General features: G+C 60.1%; 3 protein-coding genes across 5 annotated transcripts; 2 read left to right on the top strand and 1 right to left on the bottom strand.

Moving 5' to 3' along the window:
* Positions 1-1,862: 1,862 nt before the first annotated feature.
* On the bottom strand, positions 1,863-4,281 carry PHYHIP (phytanoyl-CoA 2-hydroxylase interacting protein). Its single transcript, XM_062510735.1, has 4 exons — positions 4,117-4,281; positions 3,231-3,405; positions 2,516-2,633; positions 1,863-2,397 (listed from the first exon to the last, which is right to left on the bottom strand). The coding sequence occupies exons 1-4, from the start codon at positions 4,279-4,281 to the stop codon at positions 1,863-1,865; spliced, it is 993 nt and encodes a 330-aa protein (XP_062366719.1).
* A 2,123-nt stretch (positions 4,282-6,404) lies between these two features.
* On the top strand, positions 6,405-9,776 carry POLR3D (RNA polymerase III subunit D). Of its 3 annotated transcripts, none has more exons than XM_062510627.1 (9): positions 6,405-6,425; positions 6,978-7,143; positions 7,297-7,340; positions 7,676-7,821; positions 7,905-8,029; positions 8,104-8,275; positions 8,359-8,606; positions 8,989-9,141; positions 9,356-9,776. In XM_062510627.1, exons 2-9 carry the CDS (start codon positions 6,979-6,981, stop codon positions 9,476-9,478), a joined length of 1,176 nt encoding a protein of 391 aa, XP_062366611.1. In that variant the 5' UTR covers positions 6,405-6,425; position 6,978; the 3' UTR covers positions 9,479-9,776. The 3 variants fall into 3 exon arrangements, with proteins under 3 accessions (XP_062366611.1, XP_062366610.1, XP_062366612.1); XM_062510626.1 differs by having other exon boundaries at positions 7,902-8,029; XM_062510628.1 differs by having other exon boundaries at positions 7,902-8,029; positions 8,951-9,141; positions 9,356-9,483.
* Positions 9,777-10,642: 866 nt separating this feature from the next.
* Positions 10,643-19,952, top strand: PIWIL2 (piwi like RNA-mediated gene silencing 2). The gene is made up of 21 exons (XM_062510552.1): positions 10,643-10,856; positions 10,934-11,048; positions 11,377-11,517; positions 11,596-11,706; positions 11,944-12,061; positions 12,147-12,268; positions 12,373-12,453; positions 12,633-12,746; positions 12,894-13,082; positions 13,267-13,351; positions 13,492-13,578; positions 13,672-13,812; positions 13,892-14,005; positions 14,487-14,675; positions 15,062-15,163; positions 15,250-15,369; positions 15,781-15,869; positions 16,152-16,257; positions 17,245-17,498; positions 18,144-18,251; positions 19,172-19,952. The coding sequence occupies exons 1-21, from the start codon at positions 10,643-10,645 to the stop codon at positions 19,326-19,328; spliced, it is 2,757 nt and encodes a 918-aa protein (XP_062366536.1). The 3' UTR covers positions 19,329-19,952.
* Positions 19,953-21,125: the final 1,173 nt, after the last annotated feature.

Raw genomic sequence — 21,125 nt, 5'->3', positions numbered from 1 at the left:
GGTGCTGTCCCTCTCTTGTACCTATGAAATAAATACCCTTGTACTTGGAGCGGGGGCAGCCCCGGCCTTTTTGCTTCCAGCCCAGCAAAACAGAATCCAAAATGGGGCTGGACTGGGGGGGAAGCAGTCAGAACCCTGCATGGAGCCCAGTCCTAAGGGAGGACTGCCATCCTTTGGGTTCTGATGGCGCAGAACCAGGAATTCCAACAAAGGAGCAGCCAGACCATCTCCTGGTGACAGCGGCTCCTGCCATGGGCGGTGGGCTCGGAGCTCTGTGCCCGAAGGTCTCTGCAGGTGGGTTCTCTCCTCACACCTTTATTTTGAGGTGTTTCTGAGCCAGAAGAGCACCCGCTGTGGGGTGGGTGGGTGCCACGTGCTGCTCCCACCGCGTGCTCCAGCCCGTCCCCGCGCCGGCGGTGGCAGATGGCGGGTGGGCTGTGACACGGCCCCCGCGCCCACCGCGTGCTCCCACGTGCCTCGACCCCTCCTGCATCCCGTGCTCACTGCTGGTGCCGTAGGGAGGATCCTTTTCCCTGTTTGCACCAGGGCTGGGATGCTCCGAAGGGGCTGTGCCCAGACTGAACCGCGATGAACTCTGGGGATTTTCATCCAGAAGGGTTTTCAGTCTCCGTGGTGGAAAGGGATGTGGAGTTCAGGGAACTTTTCAGTGACAGGGCGAGGAGCGATGGCCATAACAAAAACAAAAAGTTCCACCTCAGCATGAGGAAGAACTTCTTTCCATGAAGGGTGGCAGAGCACTGGGACAGCCCCAGGGAAGGGTGGAGTCTCTCTCTGGCGACATTCCAAACCCACTTGGATGTGCTCCTATGTCACCTGATCCAGGTGACCCCTGCCTGGGCAGGTGGGATGGACCTGGTGAACTCCAGGAAGGCCCAACCAACCTGAACCTTCCTGAGAGCTGTCGAGGGCCACCCGGTCCCCTCCCAGTCGTATCCCCCATTCCCCTGATCCTGGGGGAGGTGGGGGAAATCCGAGCCACTTTTTTGGGGTTTCATGGGGGAAAAAGTCGCATGACACGGCCGGTGGCGACCGCACAGAGTTTATTGAAACACCTCCAGCACAGCACAGGGATGCTCGGGGACGGGGAGCCGGTTGTTGTACAGCGTGCAGGGGGGACACAGAGACGGGGGGCGGGCACCCCGGGGGGGGCCGCACGCAAGCGCCATGCTGCCGACGGCTCATGCGGGGGGCGGCGGGTTGGGGGGCACGGGGAGGGAGGGGGGTTCAGATCCGTTCTCCCCTTCCCCGGCTCCTCCGGCTGCCTCCGGGGCCGCGGGGCCGGGGATTTGGGAGGTGCAGGATTGCAGAGCAGAGAGGGACAGGACACCGGGGCACTCCCAGGGTCCCCCACGTCACTGCAACCCCGCGCTGGTGGGAGCGGAGGTCCCTGTGTGAGCACCACCCGTCCCCGGGAGCAGCTCAAAAACCGAGGGGTGCTTCCAAAATCTCTCTGAACCCCCTGGAGTAACCGGGGAGCCCCAGTCCCAGCTGGCAGGGCCGGAGTTCCCTGGGAGCTGCGTGAACCTGGGGTGGGGGGGATGCGGGGGACACCAGAGGGGAAGGGGGTCCCGCAGCGGCTGCGCGGAGCAGGGCAGAGCGCGGGGCTCACGCCAGCGAGGATGCTGCTGGTCGGCCAGTCCAGGAGATGAAGGCTTCCTCCTTCGGGGCGCACAGCGGCGCGGGCTCTGCCTCTTCACTGGCCCACCATCCCGCCGGCTCCTTCCTCGGGGCACCGCCCGGATCCCCCAAGCCCACCCACGTCCTCCACCCACCAGCGTCCGTGGGAGAAGCCCCCGTGGCGAGCACCCATCCCCCTGCCCGGCCCTGCCCGCTTTCACCCCTTAACGCCCCACGCTGATGTTGCACGTCTTGCAGCTGGGGTCCTTTTTGGCGTTGGCGGTGGAGAGGCTCATGAGCTGGTGGCCGCTGATCTCCCCCAGCACGCCGAGGCTCAGGTCCACCGGCTCCGTGTAAATGACCTCCAGGATGCTGTCCTGGGCGTGGCGGTACACCAGCTCGCCCTCCTCCACGCAGCACGTCAGGAACTTGTTGGAGGAAATGTCCAGCTGGGGAAGGCGCTCCCGGCAGAAGAGATCCCCGGAGGAACCCTTGGGTGCCAGGACCAGCACGACGTAGTGGTAGGCGGTGTACATGCAGTAGAAGTCCGCGAAGTAGAGGTTGGTGTTGGGGTTGAAGAGGCGCTGGGCCGGGATTTGGAAGCGGTACCGGCCGTAGGGCGAGTCCTGGGGGGGCTGCCCGGTGTTGAACTCGGTGTTGCAGCTGAAGAAGATGCCGTGCAGCATCCCGCTGGTGGGCGAGCCGTGGCTCCCGCTGTTGTCCTTCAGCGACGGCTTCATCACGTTCCCGCAGTGCATCCTGCCACGAGGAGGAGGAGGAAGAGGAGGAAGAGGAGGAGGGACACACAGACAGGCAGAGGCAGGGTCAGGGAATGCGCTCTGGGAGCGGGGAGCGTGGGGAATGGGGCTGGGGGTACCTGACGTGCTGGAAATACTCTTTGTGCTGGTTGCGGTAGAAGACGGAGAAGCGCAGCATGCGGCCGGCGATCAGCTCCGCTTTCTCCTGCAGCTGGGCCAGGTGCTCCTTGGCGTAGTCTGGGGACAGGCACGGGGACATCAGGGCGTCTCCATCCCCCTGCAGCAGCTCATCCCTGCCCACAGCTCCCCGCACCTCCTGCCTCCCACTCATCAGCTGCCGCTCCAACCGGCCCGGCTTGTGCCAGCTCCCGGCATCGCCCCCATCCACCTCCGGGCTCCCACCTCCCAGCATTTCCCCCATCCTCCCGGAGCCGGCCCCTCGTGGGTCCCAACATCACCCCCGATCTCCCTCGTGGCTCCCAGCACTGAGGCCCTCTTGCTCCCAGCTCCAGGCATTGCTTTCTTCCCCCTTCCATCTCCCAGCTCCAAGCGTCTGCTCCCTCTTCGCTCCTTCCTCCCGACTCTGGGCTTTGCCCCTGTCCTCCTCATCCTCCCAGCATTGCCTCCATCCTCCTCCCAGCTGCCGGGATCATCCCCATCCCCCGTCCCACCTCCTGACTCCAGGCATTCATTCCGTCCTCCCTCCTGGCTCCCAGCATCGCCCCCATCCTCCTCCCAGCTCCCGACTCTTGGGATCGCCCCCATTCTCTCTCCGGGCTCCCGGGAACGCCCCCATCGTCCCTCCCGGCTCCGGGCCGCCCCGGTCCCGCTCACCCCCGGTGCAGAACTCCACGGTCTCGCTCCAGCCGGACACCAGGTACTCGCCGTCGCTCTGTTTGACCGCTGTTTGCACGGCCACGCTGTACTCGGTGCGGGGGCTCAGGAACCAGTGGCCCCGCACCGTCATAGGCAGCGGCACCGCCTTGGCCACCAGCTTGGTGGGGACATCCTGTGCCGAGTGCTGAGGGTCAGGTGGGACAGCATCCCCCCGCCCCGCACCCCTGCCCCGCACCCCCGCCTCGTGTCGCGGGGATGCTGCTGGGTACCACACACCCCAAAATATCCAGAGACCCTCCCCAAAAACACCGTGGTGACACGTCTCGGGCCTGCCCCCCAGCTCTGTCCCCACAGTGCTCCCCCGCCCCTGTCCCCAAACATGTCCCTGCTGCGATGGGGACGCAGGGTCCCCAAGGTGGGGGTGGTCTCGGGGACCCCCGCTCCCGGTGGCATCTCGCGGTGTCAATAGGCCACGGAACAGCTCCGCAGTGCAGAGCCGTTTCTGTGGCAACGGCGGATGCTGAAGTCGGGAGATAGAGGGGGAAAAAATATCCCACCCCCCACCCCCCCCACCCCTTATTATTGGGGAGGAGAGAAAAAAATAATGTTAAACATTAAATAGCATCACCGTGGCAACGGCGCTGCTAAAAACGGCCCGAATTAGTGACTCGCAGCACGGGGAGGGGGAGCAGGAGCAGCTCAGCTCCCCCGCGGGGGTTCAGCAGGGTCCGTCACCCCCCGATCCCCATCCCAGTCCCCTCTGCCAGCGTGTCCCGTGAGGGGAATGACCCAAATTCAGCACTAGAGAGGGCTAAAAGCCAGTTCCTCCCTCCCAACCTCTCCTCTCCCTGGGCAGGGGGTCCCGCGTCCTCCCCCGGCTCACCCGGTGCTTGAACTTGTTGGAATTCTTGTTCTCCTTCTTGTTGAGGTCGATGAAGTAGTGGGTGACCCTCTCCAGGTCCCCCTTCTCCATAGCCCAGGAGATGCGGAAGGAATCGCAGGTGATGTTGTTGATCTCGATGTTTTTGGGGGTGGAGAGCAGCTCCATGGCCGGAGGGGCTGAGCTCCTGCGGGCACAGCGCGGGGGTTTTGGGGGTGCTGAGCCCCCTCTCGCTGCCCACGTCGGCAGCTGCCAAGGCCGCCCGCGGCGGAGCAGATGGCACCGGGGTGGAAAAGCGGCCGGGAGCCAGGAATAGGCAGCGCAGGCAGGAGCAGGCAGCGGGACGCCGGGAACAAGCCCGGTCGGGTGCGGGGGCCCCGGCCGCTCCCCCGGGTGCCGCGGGGCCCCGGCGCGACGCCAGCGGGCGTTTCGGGGTTTGCTCAACACCGGGTGGGGAAAGAAAAACAAGGGGAGAGCCGAGGGAGTTGCTGGGAGAGAGGGGAGGGTTGGACGCAGGCACTGGAAAAGCTGGATCCGCCTTTGCCCCGGCCCGTGCCTCAGTTTCCCTGCGCCCCAGGAAGGCGCTCTGGGGGTGGGCGATGCACTCGGAGGGGGGGACACGGAGTCACATTCATGCCACGGGAATAGGGGAGTGCTCCGAGGTGGGCTAGAGGAGAGGGTGACCCCCCACAATTCGGCCCCGGTTTGTACGGAGGCCAGCCGTGGCGCCTCGGGGCTGCTAACGTGCCACCACCCCCCTCCCGTGTGCCCACGGCCACCCACGCCGGGCTCAGCCGTGTGTGTGTCCCCGTCACTCGGCACCCACGGCCACCCACGGCCACGTGTCCCCCCATTTGCGCAGAACCCCCAGCACCCCTCCCCCTGCACCCCCAGCCACCCCAAAGCTGCTGTCACTCCGTGCGTCCCCCCCCTCCAAAGCCCTCGGGCACGGCAGAAGGTCACCGCGCTGGGGACAAGGTGCCACCTCACAGCCCCATTCCCGTGCCCGGCGGTGGCGCAGGAATTCTGCACCGGGATTGTTCCAGCTGGATCGTGTCACCGTGTCCGCGCGTCCCCAACACCTCATGTCCCCTAACAGCCCTCAGTGATGCCGCGCTCCCCACCGTGTCCCCCTGCCCCCTTCAGCATCCTTCAGCGATGCCATCGGGATGTCACCCCAATGCCACCGGGATTTGGTGGCTGCTCCGGTGTCACGGTGCCGGTGAGGCCCTTACCTGGCCGTGCCGGGGGGCTGCCGGGAGGTGCGGGGATGCCGGTGGAGCGGCAGGGCAGGAGAAGGGAAGGGAGGGCAGGACAGAGAGCCCCGGCGGGGCTGATCCAAGCGGGAAGGACGGAGGATGCCGGAGGGATCGCAGTGGTACCCGGCGATGCCGCGTCGCTGCCTGCGGCTGATGCGACTGGGATCCTCCCAGCCAGCTCGGAAATAGCAAACACCCTCCAGAGGAGGGAGAGAAAAAGAAAAAAAAAAAAAAAAGGGAAAAATAGATATCCAAGGAGCTGGGAGAGAAGGGGGAGGAAGGAAAAACCTCCCGGTTCTGCCAATGGGATGGAGGGATGCGTGCGGCGTCAGGTGATGGAGGCAGAGTGGGATGTGGGTGCAGATTGGGGGTGGGTGGTGGGCAGGTTCTGCCTGTTCCCCCCCTTTCTGGGACCGAGAGGGGCTGTCCCGCTTGTGCTGCTTGCGGGACAACAGGGACACCCACCTCCCGGCCCCAAAAATGGGATGGATGAGGGGCGTGGGAATGCTGGTACCCACACAGGACCCCCGCGGGAATAGGGGTGCAGAGCCCGGGGGGGCCGGACGGATGGACTTTTTGTTTTGCACGTAGTGAACACCATTCTTGGAAGGAAAAAGCTTTTTTTCGGATGGGCGGGTGGGAGAACACCCCAAAAACCTCCTTGCCCCCCAATTGCTACAAGGGGGTGCCCACGCATGAACCCCTTCTGTGAGGGTGCCCGGCTGGCTGTGCGGCTGCAAAAGAGCTTGAGGGAGTGGTTGCACTGCAGGAATCCCGTGAGGGTGTTAAATGAAGGGCTGAGCGACCCCCTAAAAATATATCCCCCAGCGCTGCCCCCGGTGCCCAATTCTGAGAACCGGGCACTGCCCGTCACAAAGATGGCGCCGCCGCTTTCACATAGCGTTGGGCAATGCCAACCACAAAGATGGCAATTCATTACCAAACCCGCCGTGCCCTCAGTAAAGATGGCAGCGGCAGCGTCGCCTCAGGAAGGGCGCGCAGTGCGTGACGCATGCGCAGTGGGGGCAGCGAGCCCGTGGCTGCCCGGGCAGGGTAAGGGGCGGCGTGGCGGGTGGGGGGGGGAGGGTTTTTGGGTGGTCGAGGGTGTCCTGAGGGGTTCGAGGAGGGTAATGAGACCCCTGGGGAGCGGGGGAGAGTGGGTCCTGTTTGGGGGTGTACAAGAGGGTGGGAATGCTGCGGAGATGGGTGAGAGTGGGTAAAGGGGGACAAGGAGGGAGCTGAGACCCCTGGGAGGGGGCGCAGGGGGGTCTTGGGGATCTGAGGCCTGTGAGGAGGGGGCTGTGAGTGGGTAACGGGGGTGTGGCGGCAAGAGAGTCCTGAGGGGAATGGGGGGGAACAGAGACACTTTAGGGTAGTGGAGCAGGGGGATCGTGGGGGCTGAGACCCCTGGGGAGGGGGACACAAATGGATCCTGGGGGTGCAGGGGGGTACACGACTCCCCTGGGGAGGGTGCTACACGTGGACCCTATTTGGGGGTGAAGGGGGTTGATTATGGGGGTGTGTGTATGGCTGAGCCCTATTTGGGGGTGCAGTAACCACCACCGAGCCCCCCCAGGTGTCCCTGAGCGTACCCCCTCCCCACAGGATGGCCGAGGGGGGCTCTGGCAGCTCCGGCTCCCCGGGCAGCCTCCGGCCGGGGCTCCCGGGGGCTCGAGGGGTGCTGGGCAGACGCCCCGCAGCCCCCCCCCTCAGCCCAGGTCGCCTGCCCTCCATCCGCTCCCGAGACCTCACCCTGGGCGGTGTCAAGAAGGTGAGTTCCTTCCCCCACTGTCCCCAAATTGGGGTCACCCAATGTCCTGCCTCAGAGAGGCTTTCGGGACCCCGGGCTGGGGGTGGGTGGTGAGAGACCCTGTGTCGGGGGGGGGTATTGGGAATGACTTTTTCTCTCTGTTCTTGCCCATAGAAAACCTTCACCCCCAACATCATCAGCAGGAAGATCAAGGAGGAGTGAGTGGCTTTGAGATTGTTTCCAGAGGGGGCAGGAGGGGATTTGCCAGCATGGGGGTCCCCGTGTGTGAAAACTGGGGCACAGGGATGATTTGAGATCTGGAGCATCTCTGAGGGGGAGAGAGTGTGGGAACTGGGCTGAGCTGGTCTGGAGAAGGGAGGAGTGAGAGGGGATCCCATTGATCCATACAAATATCCTGAATATCCATGGAAATGTGTTAAATATCCACACAAATATCCCTGGGTGATGTCCAGAGGTTCCTTCCAAAAAACCCATGTTTTGGGAGGGGCTTGGGGTAGGGCTGGGGGTGATGTGCCCCCTGCCTGCCCCGCAGGCCCCGGGAGGACGTGTCGGTCAAGAAGGAGAAGAAGGAACGGGAGCGGCAGCGGGATGGGCACGGCCGGGGCCGGGGCCGGCCCGAGGTCATCCAGTCCCACTCCATCTTTGAGCAGGGGCCTGCTGAAATGATGAAGAAGAAAGGTAATGGGAGCTTCCCTCTGTTATTTTTTGGGGGGGAGTCCCTATCTGGGGTGACCCTGGGCTGCTCCTGTGTCCCCTAGCAGGCTCCTGGGACAAGACCGTGGACATGTCCGACTTTGGCCCTTCCCACATCATCAACATCAAGAAGGAGAAGCGGGAGACGGACGAGGAGACGAAGCAGATCCTGCGGATGCTGCAGAAGGACGATGTCAGTGGGCATGGAAGGAGGGTGGCTTTGGTGTCACTGGGACAATGCTGAGTGTCCCCTGCCTGTCCCCACAGTTCCTGGATGACCCGGGGCTGAAGAATGACATCCGGAACAAGCCAGTGCAGCTGCCCCTGGCCCATTCGGGGTGGCTGTTCAAGGAGGAGATGGCAGAGCAGGAGGACACCCAGCCATGGCTCCCTGGATCCAAGGAGGAGAAGATGGAGCTGGATCCACCAGCAGTGAAAGGTGGGCTGGGCTGGGCTGGGGACACAGCGGGGACAAGCTGGGGGTGTCCCCCTTTTCTCTGTGCTCACTCAACACCTCTGCAGTGAAGGAAGAGCCGTGTGAGGAGGATCCCAAGCCAGCACAGCCCAAGGGCCCCCCTGGATTCCCACAGGATGTGTCGGCGGCCGAGCTGTTGCAGAGACTGAGCTTGGCTGGCGAGGAGGAGCTGGTGTTCCTGCAGCTCCCCGACACCCTGCCCGGCCAGCCCCCCACCCACGACTCCAAACCCATCAAATCTGAGCTGCACAACGAGGATGGGCAGGTGGTGGTGGTGAAGCAGGAGAAGAGCCAGGTAGGAGCTCTCAGGTGGGGGTCTCTCCTCATCCCAGGGTGGGATCACTCCCCTTCTGTGGTGGCATCTCCCCTAAGCCCATAAGATTGTTCCCCCTCCCTGTGATGTCCCTCCATCCCATGGTGTCTCCCCCCTCATCCCATGGTGTTTCCACCAGTCCCATGGTGACTTCCCTGCTATCCCATGATGTACCCCTATCCCATGGTGTCATCCCCCTATTCTATGGTGTCCTTTCTCCTCCAATCCTGTGCTGTCCCCCCCATCCCATGGGATGACCCCAATCCTGTGGGGTGACCCCAATCCAAATCCCACTGTGTGATCCCAGTCCTGTGCTGTGATTCCAGTCCCTTGGTGTCATCCCAATCCCTCTGTGCCATGGCAGGAGGCGAAGCAGGCAGAGAACATCTGCACCCTGGCTGACCTCCCCGAGGGACAGGTGGGGAAGCTGCTCATCCGAAAATCGGGCAAAGTGCAACTGGTGCTGGGCAAGGTGACCCTGGATGTGACCATGGGGACCCCCTGCTCCTTCCTACAGGTATGGAAGGGACACTGAGATCCCATTTGAGGGGTTTCACCCCAAAATAACCCCCAGAGGGTCATGCTGGCTCTTGAGCATCCCTTCCCTGTGATAACGGTGGGGAAGGATCCTGCTGGACCCCTCTGGGGACATCTCCAGGCTCAGCATTGGAATCTCCCAGGGATTCCTGTGCCGTTGGGCTGCTCATGGGTGTTTCTCTCCCATGGAACAGGAGCTGGTGTCCGTCGGCATCGGGGACAACCGGACGGGCGAGATGATTGTGCTGGGCCACGTGCGGCACAAGCTCGTCTGCTCCCCGGATTTTGAGGCTCTCCTGGAGCACCGGCACCGGTAGCCGAGGGGGTCCCGCCCCCCCAGCCCCCAGGGATGGACCCTCAGCCCATCCAGATGTGCCTTTGGGATGTGGGGAGGGGGCTCGTGCAGGTGTGGGCGCAGAGCGAGCTCCCACCTCCTTCCAGCCCTGCACGGTGTCCAGCTGTGTCCCCCAAACCGGCGGCTTCCCCCCAGTGCCAAACGGGGATCTCGGGATGTATGGGACCGTGGTGTGTCCCCCAGCTCTTGTGGACACGCTGGTGGGAGCAGGACACATGTCCTGGGGAAAAAACCTGGAATAAAACCTCTTTTCTGCCCTGTGTGGGGCTGCTCAGTCTTGTGCTGTCACCTCTTCTGAGCCCTGCAAGGCCTTGGGGTCCCTGGGCATGGCTGCAGTGGGTGACCCCCCCCACCCTGTCCTGGGGGGTGACAGGGCTGTCATCGTGGAGCCAGAGCTCCCTGAGTGCCACCAGCCCCTGGGCAGGGAGCAGGGATGAGGGGCAACAACCACCTGGGCAGGGCTGGGCCTGCACTTGCCCCTCTTGCGCTGACCTCCCCATCTCCCCATCCCATCTTAAACCCCACTGTTTCCACCTCATCTTAAACCCCCCCATATCTAACTTTACCCTCCCAAGTCCATATTATTCCCCACTCCTGCCCCATCACACCCCAATCTCCCCATCCCATATTACCCCTGCTTCCCAACCCCATCCCATCCTACCCCACCTTCCTGTCCCATTTTACCCATCCAGTTCCGTCTAACCCCTCCCCCTGCCCCATCCCATCCCATCCCATCCCATCCCATCCCATCCCATCCCATCCCATCCCATCCCATTTTACCCCCCTGAATTCCATTTTAACCCAACCCTGCCCATCCCATTTTGCCCCCAAACCTCTATTATCCCCCACCCCTTCTCGCCCCCCATCGCAGCTTCCTTTCCTCCCGTCATGCCCACGCCCTAATTTACATAACCACGCCCGCTCCATATTTAACCACGCCCCTTCCCCTCGCGTGCTGTCCTCCTCGCCGACGCCTCCTCCGCCAGGGGGAGCCGCGGGGTGGGCGTGGCCTCAGGGGACGCCCAATCAGCGCCGCGTCCGCTCGTGGGCGGGGCCGCGCTTGCGCTCGGGGCGGCAGCGCCGGCGTGGCCGCGGCTCCCAGGGCGCGCGCCTCGACGGGGCGGCCATGGATCCGCTGCGGCCCTTCTTCCAGCCCAGGCCCCGGCCCGGCCCCGGGCCCGGCACCGCCATCCCCATGGCGCGGGGGCTCCGTGGGATCGCGGCTTTCTCCCCTCGTTTATCTTCACCCGGTCCCACCCAGCCCCGACCCGCCTCGTCGCCGTTCCCCGCGCTGTTCCGCGGGCTGGGCCTGGATGAGCGGCCTCTGGAGAGGCCTCTCGGTAGGTGCCGGTGGTGAGGGGGTGGAAGGGGTCAGCCCAGCCCCGTTCCCCGGCTCACGGTGCCTCTGCTCCCACAGGCCGGGGCGGTGCTGGTGATGGGAAGGCTCCGGCTGCGGTTCCGCCCGGCCCGGTGCAGCAGCAGGAGGAGGAGGACAAGGGGGCAGCGCTGGTGGCACTCCCCACACGCGGGCAGTGAGTCCCCCACACCTCTAAGCCCTCAGTGCCCACCTTCCTCTGGGTCCTTCTGGCCCCTTCCATCTTCCCTGTCCCTTCTATTTTCTGCCCCAATTCCTTCTCGCTTTCCATCCACTCTGTTCCCCCCCTGCTGCCCTGTTCCCTCTGTCTTCCCTGTCTTCTCTGTCTCTCCTATGCCTTTATCCCAAAAAATTTAGGGTTTTGAGCCTGCTGTGGGGCAGGAATAGAGGGAATTTTGGGGCTGTTTGGGTCATCGCTGGGTGTTTGCAGCCAGGCCGTCCCCAGTGTGTGCCAGGGCTCACCCCAGCCCTCCCTTGGGATGCAGGATCCTGTGGAAAAGCAAAGGGGATGCGCTGCCCACCCAGCCTGGAAGAGTCACCTCTGCACCCACCCTGTGCCCACCCAGTCCCCAGCCCTGCCTGACACCTGTGCCCACCTCAGCGGCCCCCCCAGCTGCTGCCAAGCTGTAAGTGATGCCCCCAGCCCCTCATTTTGGGGTCCAGGTGCAGCTGCTGGGTCAGTGCTGAGCCCCTGTCCCTTGCAGGACACAGGGGACGAAGCCGGTGGTGAAGGGAACTGCCGTCCCCGTGGGGCTGAACTTTGTAAAGATCCACTGCCAGAACGAAGCTGTGTACCAGTACCACGTGACCTTCAGGTGATAATGGGGGGCCAGGGTCCCCCACAGCCCCTCGAGGGTCCCCCACAGCCTCTTGAGGTTGGGGTGTCCCCAGGCAGAGCCTTCTGTGTCCTTCCTGTTGTCCAGGCCTGCCATGAAGTGGAGCGGTCCCGGCACAACAAAAAGCTCTGTGTTTTCACCTTCGGGGAGGATTTTTGGGGGGCTGATGAGGTGTAGGGTGGTCAGTGGAGGGAGAAAACCCCTGTGTACCTCCAGCCCTGAGGTGGAGTGCAGGAGTGCCCGCTTTGCCATGCTGAAGGAGCAGCGTGCCGTGACCGGGGACGTGATGGCTTTTGATGGGTCCATCCTCTTCCTGCCCATCCAGATCCCCAAGGTAAGGGGTGGGGGGGTCTCACCCAGTTTGGGGGTACAGGGGTACCCCTGTTTTAGGTGGGAGAACTCCCTCTGGCCCTGCAAAGGTCAGCCTGAAGGCTCAGAGGAAGTGCAGTGGGGAGGAGATTACCATCAACATCCAGATGACCAAAATCCTGGAACCCAGCTCGGATCTGTGCATCCCCTTCTACAGCGTGGTGTTCCGCAGGTGAGAGACCAAAGAGACCCTTCCCGAGCTCCAGGGAGGAGCTTTCCTCATTCCTCCTGCCAATCCTCATCCAGTCCTACTTTTCCTGCTTTTTCCTTCCTTAGGGTGATGAAAATCTTAAACATGAGCCTGGTTGGGAGACATTTCTTTGAGCCTGCCCAGGCCACCACTCTCCAGAAATACAGGTGGGTGCTGGCACCTTCCTTCCCACAGGATCATCCCTGTTTCCCTGGAAACTGGGAAGTTTTCCCAGGTCAGCTCTGGTTTTGAAACGGCTGTTCCGAGGAGTTGAAATCAGTCCCTGAGTTTTGGGTGTTCCTTGGCTGCTCTGGGTTAACTCAGGCCTCTTTCCCTCTGGACACAGCCTCCATATCTGGCCAGGATATGCCGTCAGCATCCGGAGGAAGGACAGGGGGCTCTTCCTCATGGTGGACGCCACCCACAAGATCATCCGCAGCGAGTCCATCCTGAGTGTGATGTGAGAAAGGCAGCAAAAAAAAAAAAAAAAAAAAAACACCCCAAAAGCTTTGGGGACTAGGGTGCTAAAATTTTTTTTTTTTTTGCCAATTTTACTGTTGGGCTAGCACAGGAAGGGAGCATTCCATGCCTCTCCTCTTTTCCCCAGGCAAACCATCCACTCGCAGAACCAGAGAACATTCCAAGAGGAGTGCCTCAAGCAGCTGGTGGGGAGCGTGGTCATGACCCGCTACAACAACCGCACCTACCGTGTGGATGACATCGACTGGGACAAGACCCCCAAGGACACTTTCACCTTGGCCAGTGGCCAGGAGACCACCTTTGTGGAGTACTACAGGTGAGGAGGAGCTGCTGGATCATCCCCTGGGAATGGGAGGGGCTCCACGCCTGGTGTTGATCCGAGGTGTGGGAGCAGGAGCGGGGAGGTTTCGCTGCCCGCAGCAAGAGTTTGGGACTGGGTGTTTTGCAAGATCTGTTCCAAACTGAAATTCCAGGGTTGTGTGACGATGGTGTTTTTCCAGCAAGACCTATGGAATCACCATCAGGGAACTGGACCAACCACTGCTCGTTCACAGGCCCAAGGAGAAACAGATGCTGAAGGGGAGGGTGAGCCAAGCATGGAGATCCACGGGCTGCTCTGGGCTCCTCCAGCCCCTGGAGGGACAGAGCAGGGATTCCCAGCCTCTAGGAGGAGGGCAGGGATTCCCAATCCCTGGAATGCTGACAGTGCCTGTCCCTCCTTGCAGCACCAGCTGGAGATGGTGCTGCTCGTGCCAGAGCTCACCTTCCTCACCGGGCTCTCCGACCTCCGCAAGAACAGCCGAATACTGAAGGTCAGAGCCTGTCTCATCCCCTGATTCCCAGCATTCCCAAGGGTTTGGAAGGAGCCCCAAGCCCTCCCTCACTGCTGGGTGTTCCTGGTGCAGGAGGTGATGTGGGAGATGATCCAGAGCCCCCAGCAGCACTACCAGCGCCTCACCAGCCTCCTGTGCCGTATCCGGGACACTCCAGAAGCTTCCCAGGAACTGGAGCGCTGGGGGCTGTGCCTGGACACGGATATCTACAGGGTAAGGGCTGCAGGGCTGCCAGCCTTCCCCCTGGCCATGGAGGCAGTGGAGGCAGCTCTGAAAAATCCCACCTGCCCAGACCCAGGGTCACATCCTGCCCGTGGAGCGCATCAACCTCCGGCACCGCTCCTTCCTTCCCGCCGAGGACCTGAGCTGGCACCGGGAGGTGACGAAGGAGGTGCCCATCACCGTGGTGAGCATCAGCCTCCCCTTGGTGGGAAAGCTGGGATGGGTTTTCCTGAGCGCTGGCATTCTGGCTGAGCAGCTTCCAGCACAAACCCTTCCCTTGTTTATGTTGGATTTGCGCTCCAGCCTGTTTTTCCGAAGGAGTTGGAGGTATGTGGCTGTGGTGTCTGCTTTCCCACCTCATCCCAGGGTGGAGGGAGCCTTTCACATGCAGCTATTGGATGGAATTTGATCCAAATTTCTCTTGGGCCACTTTCCCTCTCCTGGATTCTCCTCTGTGCTGCAGATTCCTCTTGGCCTGAATTCCTTCTCCCAGTTCTCCCTCTCCCAAAGCTCCCTGCTGTACTCTAGATTCCTTTAGGCCCAGTTTTCCTCTCCCAAATTTCCCTCTGTGCTCCGTAGGTTTCTCCTCTCCCGAACAGGAATGTGCTGCGTGGATTGGGAGCAGAACACTCCCAAACCGTGGCCTATCCTGACTTTTCTCCCAGATCTCCATCAGTTCCTGGCTCATGATCTATCCCAAGCGGCTGCAGCACCTGGCCAAGGACCTGGTGGCAGCCATGAGGAGCAGCTGTGGGGCCATGGGGATGCAGGTGGGACACCCCACGGTGCAGGAGCTGCGGGATGACCGCATCGAGACCTACGTCAGGACCATCCAGAGTTCTCTGGGAAGTCAGGTGAGGAGTGGGGGACATCCTTGAGGGATCATTGGGAAGGTGGGATGAGAGCACCTGGAAAAGAGGAGGTTCTGGGGGAATCTTACTTTTCCCTAAAAAATCCATGACGGGAGGGTGAAGACAGGTGGGGGTTGGAAACAAAGGATGGGATCAGAGGGAACGGCCTCAAGCTATGTGAGGGGAGGCTCAGGTTAGACACCAGGAGGAATTTTTTCATGGAAAGGGTTGTTAGATACAGGAATGGGCTGCCCTGAGAGGTGGTGGAGTCCCCATCCCTGGAAGTGTGGATGTGGCACTTTGGAGACGTGGGTTCTTGGTGACCTTAGGTTTGACTCAGTGATCCAGGAGGGCTTTTTCAACCTGAACAATTCCATGATTCCCCTCAGGACAAGGTGCAGCTGCTCCTGTGCATCATCCCCAGCAGCCGGGAGGACATCTACGGGGCCATCAAGAAACTCTGCTGTGTGCAGACCCCAGTGCCCTCACAGGTGGGCTGGAGCTCCCATTTCCCCCATTCCTGGGAATCCTTGGCCGTCTCCAGCCTCACTTTTCCCTGTGTTTTCCCTCTCTGCAGGTCATCAATGCCCAATCCCTCACAGGCCATCCTGGCAAGATCAGGAGCGTGGTACAGAAAGTTCTGCTGCAGATCAACTGCAAGCTGGGCGGGCAGCTCTGGGGGGTTGATATCCCACTGGTAAGGCACGAAAACACTGGGAAAAGGCCTGGGATGAGCCTGGAAGCTCTGGAAGTGGGGTGAATTATTGTGGACACAAGCTGGATGAACCAGCTGGAGAATCGGGATTGGCTTCTCTTGGGTGTGTGTGAATCCCTTGGAGCTGTAGGGATCTGAGCTTGGAGGTGTCTGACTTATCCCTGAATCCCACCTGGCTGTTTTTCCCTCTTCCAGAAGCAGCTGAGGGTTGTTGGCATGGATGTTATCCCTAAATCCCACCTGCCTTTCCCTGCTCCATTATCCCAAAATCCCACTTGTTTTCCCCCTTTCTGGGATGAGCTGACGATTGTGGGCATAGATATTCTCATTAAATGCCACTTGCCTTCCCCTGCTCCATTATCCCTAAATCCCAGCTCTTTCCCCCCTCTCCAGAAGCAGCTGATGGTTGTGGGCATGGACATTTACCACAGCAGGAGCCAAGGGATGCGCTCTGTCATCGGCTTCGTGGCCAGCATGAACCAGTACGTGGCTTCCTGGGAAAGGGGGGAGGGCGTTTTCCTGCTCTGCCCTGGGGATTTGCAGGATATCCCATCCCAAAATCCCCTTCCTTGGCCGGGATGGGGTGAGGATGCTGCTCTACCCCAGCTGCTGTGCTCAGTGAGGCGTGTTTGTGTTGGGAATCTCTGGGGAAAGGGCTGGGAATGCTGAGCCAGGGCTGGTTTGGGGTTGCACAAGACCTTGGTGGACTTTGCCTGGTTCTGGAGAGGGAGGGTTCCTGATGCTCATTCCCATTCCATCCCCAGCATCCTCACCAAGTGGTACTCCAAGGTGGTTTTCCAGATGCCCCACCAGGAAATCGCCGACAGCCTCCGCCTCTGCCTCTCCCAAGCCCTCAAGCGCTTCTACGAGGTGAGGCTGACTAAAAACCACCCTCCTGTGGTTCCACATTCCCTCCAAACAAAGGGAAAGCCTCCCAGACTTCCAGCCTGGATACGTGCAGGGGAGCAAACCTCCCTGGCAGCCTTTGGACTGGATGTGGAGCCGGGACAGCTCATCCTTATCTCGGGAACGTGCCTCGGGAGCAGTTTGCTCAGAGGGAAGTGCCACGTTACAGCTCCCAAAGGCCTGTCCCTTGTCCCCAGTGTGAGAAAAGCAGCCTGTGACAGGGCAGGGGCCAGGAAAAATCCCAGCTCTTGGGATATTCCCAGAGAAGCTGTGGCTGCTTCATCCCTGGAAGTGCCCAAGTCCAGCTTGGAACACCCAGGGACAGGGGGAGGTGTCTGTGCCCATGGCAGGGGATGGAATGGGATGGGTTTTAAGTCACTTCCAACCCAAACCATTCCAGGATTCTTTGGTTTTATTTTCTCATCCCTCTGTGGGTGCTGCAAGATCAGCCCTGGGCTCTGGGAATGTGCTGGGCAGGAGGGACTGGAGGGACAGGACACAGGGAATGGCTCCAAAGTGACAAAGGGCAGGGATGGGTGGGATATTGGGAAGGAATTCCTGGCTGGGATGGAATTCCCAGAGAAGCTGTGGCTGCCCCTGGATCCCTGGAAGTGCCCAAGGCCAGGTTGGGATAACCTGGGATAGCAGGAGGTGTCCTTGCCCATGGCAGGGGGTGGATTGAGATGATCTTAAAGCTCCTTCCCACCCAAATCAATCTGGAATTCTGTGATTAATGCAAACAGAGCCCTCCCCAAACCCACCCCGAGCTGCATTTTTTTTGGGGGGGGTGGGGGGGTGGACTCAGTGTGGCTTAAATTCCCAGCTCCATCCCTGAACACCCAAATTTCTCCTGACCAGGGAATATTTTCCCCACCTCCCTCAGCTAATCCTGTGCATGGCAGGGAGTTAAGAATGACCTGATTTTCACCATTTTCCCCCCCACCCCCTCAGCTGAACCACTCCCTGCCCATGAAGATTGTGGTGTACAGGGACGGGGTGTCTGACTCCCAGCTGGACACAGTGCTCAAATATGAGGTGCCCCAGCTCCAGAAGAGCTTCCACACCTTCCAAAATTACCAGCCCAGCCTCGTGGTGGTGGTGGTGCAGAAGCAGCTGAGCACCAACTTCTACTGCCTGACAGGAGAGGAGATGGTGTCCCCTCCCCTGGGCACTGTTATCGACCACAGCATCACCAGTTCAGGCTGGTGAGAGGCACAGCTGGGGCTGGGGGAACTGGGATGGGGTAAAAAACACCCTGGGGAGGGATAAAAAACACCCCTGGGGAAAAAAAATAACCTGGGTGTAAAAAAAAAAAAAAAAACAGAGGGGAAAATCCACCCTGGTGGAAAAAATCCACCCTGGGTGTGAAAAAAAGGGTTGTAAAACCACCCCAGGGTGCAAAAAACATGGTTGTAAAAATAGCCCATGGTGCAAAAGGAGCCTCAGGGTGCAAAAAAATTCCCTGGGTGCCAAAGAAATTGTTGTAAAAAATAGCCCAGGTTGTTGGAAAAAATCCATGCCAAGGTGTAAAAAATGGTGTGTAAAAGCCCCCCAAGGTGCAAAAGAGTGGTTGTAAAAATACTTCATTGTTTTTACAAAATAAGACACTCTGGGGTGTAAAAACACCTTGAATACAAAAAAAACAACAACAAAAAGTGGTTACAAAACCATCCCAGGGTGCAAAAAAATCCCTGTGGTGTGCAAAAATGAAACCCTTGGGGTTCAAACCTATCAGTCTGGGGTGTAAAAAAAAAAAGCCCAGTCTGGGGTTCAGGGCACCTTGAGGTGCAAAAATGTTTATTTTGGGGTGGGGAAAAAAAATCAGACTGGGGTTTATTTTTCCCTCCCAGGCAGGATTTCTTCCTGCTGGCCCATCACTCCCGGCAGGGCTGCAGCGTTCCCACACGTTACATCTGCATGTGGAACACGGCCAACCTCAGCTCTGAGCACCTCCAGAGGTAAGGGGGGGTCCTGAGCACCCCAAAATCCTCCCTGGAGGAGGAGAGAGACCCCCAGAATCATCCAGGGGAAGGGCAGGAGTTCCTGAGATCCTGCAGCTCCCCAAAATCTTCCAGAGGGAAGGGCAGGGATTGCTGCAGCTGCCCAAGATTTCAGAGCCCCCCCAGTTCCCTGAAGGGATAAGGGTAGGGCTCCTACAGCCCCCCCCCAAATCCTCCCTGGAGGAGGGGAGAGACCCCCAGAATAATCCAGGGGAAGGGCAGGAATCACAGATTTCCTGAGATCCTGCAGCCTCCCAAAATCCTCCAGAGGGAAGGGGAGAGACCCCCAGGATCATTCAGGGGAAAGGGCAGGAATCCCAGAGCCCCCCAATATCCCACAGAAGGAAGAGCAGCCTCGTGTCGGGGTGAGGACCCAAACAGTACCCCCCAAATTTGGGGTTTTTGAGTAAATCTGCAGTTAGGGGGGACAGGTCCTTGTGCAGGCACTGGGCTGAGCCTGCTGCTCATACTGGCTAAACTGGGAGGACATGGATCCCACACCTGGTTTACCCCATTCCCAACCTTTGAAAGAAACAGACCTGGCAGCAGGTTCTGGAAGGGATTTGAACCTGGATCCATTCCCAGGAATCCCAAATCCCATTTCTCTCTGTCCCAAGGGCAGAAACACCTGGGAGCAGGTTCTGGGAGGGACGTGGATCCATCCCCATTCCCAGGAATCCCAAATCCCAATTCCCTCTGTGCCAAGAACCTGGGAGCAGGTTCTGGAAGGGATTTGAACCTGGATCGATTCCTGGGTATCCCAAATCCCAGTTCCCTCTGTCCTAAGGGCAGGAACACCTGGGAGCAGGTTCTGGGAGGGACCTGGATCCATCCCCATTCCCAGGAATCCCAAATCCCAATTCCCTCCCTGTCCCCAGGTTGACTTTCAAGCTCTGTCACCTGTACTGGAACTGGCCAGGCACCATCCGTGTCCCTGCTCCCTGCAAATACGCCCACAAGTTGGCATTCCTGGTGGGACAGGTCCTGCACCACGAGCCCAGTGCCCACTTCAGCGAGCAGCTCTTCTTCCTTTAACCTGCCAGGACCTGGAGAACTGGGATTGAATGGGGAAAACTGGGTTTGCACCTGGAATTCCGCTCCCCACCCGCTGCTGTTTGTCCCCCCCCTCCCTGCCAAGGGGGATCTTCCTGAATTCCCTGTTTGGGTGTTAATTTATTCTTTGTTTGTTGGTTTAGAGGATGCTGGGGATTGCAGCATCCCAGGGCTGTGGGTTTTTTGGGAATTATCACCATGGGGATGACACCAAAGGAACATCCTGCTGGTTTCCAGCCTTCCCAGTAAAAGGGGTTGAATTAATGAACCCCAAAAGTGCTGCTGCTCTCACAGCTCGTCCCTATGCAGGTGCTGGATGTAAATCCCAAAGATTTTGGGGGCTTTTTTCCCCCCAGTTTCTTGCATTTCCATAGGTTATAAAGTTGTTTTTTTGTTTTTTCCCCCTGGGCTTTTTCAAACTGCTGTTGAACAAACCAGCTTCAGTTTGGCTGGTTCTCCTGTCCTTGAGGAGTCACTGGTTTTCCAAGGAGAATTCTTTATGGATTCAGGTCGTTACCCCAGGGAGATGTTTGAGTTTTCACCTATTTTAGCTGCTTTTTTTTTGCCTTAGTCAGGAGAAGTTGGAATTCCCTGACTTTTTGCTGTAACCAGTTTTTTTTTTTTTTTGTTCATTCCAATAAAATCGTTGCTGGCAGCTGCTCCCTGGTGAATTTGGGGGGGGTGGGGGGGCAGTTTTTCTGGCCACATCCTGCCTCTCATTCCTGGGGTGTCCCAGGGTGGAGCAGGGGACACTGAGGGGGGGGGTCACAGCAGCAGTGCCACCAGAGCTGTCACCTTGTGCCCTGGGTTAATCATTTATTCCTGTTTATTTGCCAGTCCTGGTGGACTTTGGCAGCCGTGGCTGAGATGGGATTTAGGAACAAATCTTGGCCCTGGGGGTGCTGAGCTGGGGGTTTTGGGGGTCCCCCAGCTCTGCCTCACCACCTCCAGCAGTTTTTTCTGTCCCAGCTCAGCCTTTTCCTTATCCCTGGCAGCTCCTTGGCACAGGCAGAGGAGCCGGGATGGGTCTGGCTGCCAGGATTTGTCCCCCCTGAGCCACCCCCAGGCTTTTCCAGGGGGTCCCTGGGGTCCCCCAGCCCCACCCCAGGGGATTTTTGGTGTTGTGACCCCTTGGGATGGGGTTGATGGGTGGTCACTGCTCCCAGGGAGTGTTTGGGGTGCCCTTAAAGGGTACTTGGGGAGGTCTGTGTGGTGCCCCTATGGGGGTCTGTGGGGTCCCTGTGGTCCTTGGAGGGGTCCTCGGGGTCTTGGTGCCCCCAGGGTGGATGTTCAGTGGGTTCCATGGGGTCCCAATACCCCCGGGGTGGATTTCTGGGGAGTCTGGGGGTGTGTGGTTGGGGTTGGTTGGGAGTCCACTGCCCCGGGGGGGGCATTGGGGCAGCTTGGGGTGATCCCAGGGGATGTTTTGGGGCAGTTTGGGGATGCTGGGTGGGATTTTTGGGGGTTCCCGGATGGGACTTTTTAGGGGGTTCCCAGTTGGGATGTTTTAGGGGGTCCTGGACGAGGTTTTGGGGCTTGGATTTTTTTGGGGGGGTCCCGTATGAGATTTTTTTTTTGGGGGGGGGGGGTGCCCAGCTATGCCCAGCGGAGGGGGCGTGGTCTGGGGGCGTGGCCTGAGGCGGGGGCAGCCAATGGGTGCGCTCCCCGTGCCCGTGGTCGCGCATGCGCCCTGCGCGGCCCCGAGCGGCGGCGGCGGGAGCGGGAGCGGAGGTAGGACCGGGATGGACCGGGATAGACCGGGATGGACCGGGACAGGCA

Source organism: Cinclus cinclus, chromosome 29, assembly GCF_963662255.1.
Source record: "Cinclus cinclus chromosome 29, bCinCin1.1, whole genome shotgun sequence".
Lineage (NCBI taxonomy): Eukaryota > Metazoa > Chordata > Aves > Passeriformes > Cinclidae > Cinclus > Cinclus cinclus.
The sequence above is the reverse complement of the archived record's forward strand: the minus strand, read 5'-3'. Positions and strand labels throughout refer to the sequence as shown.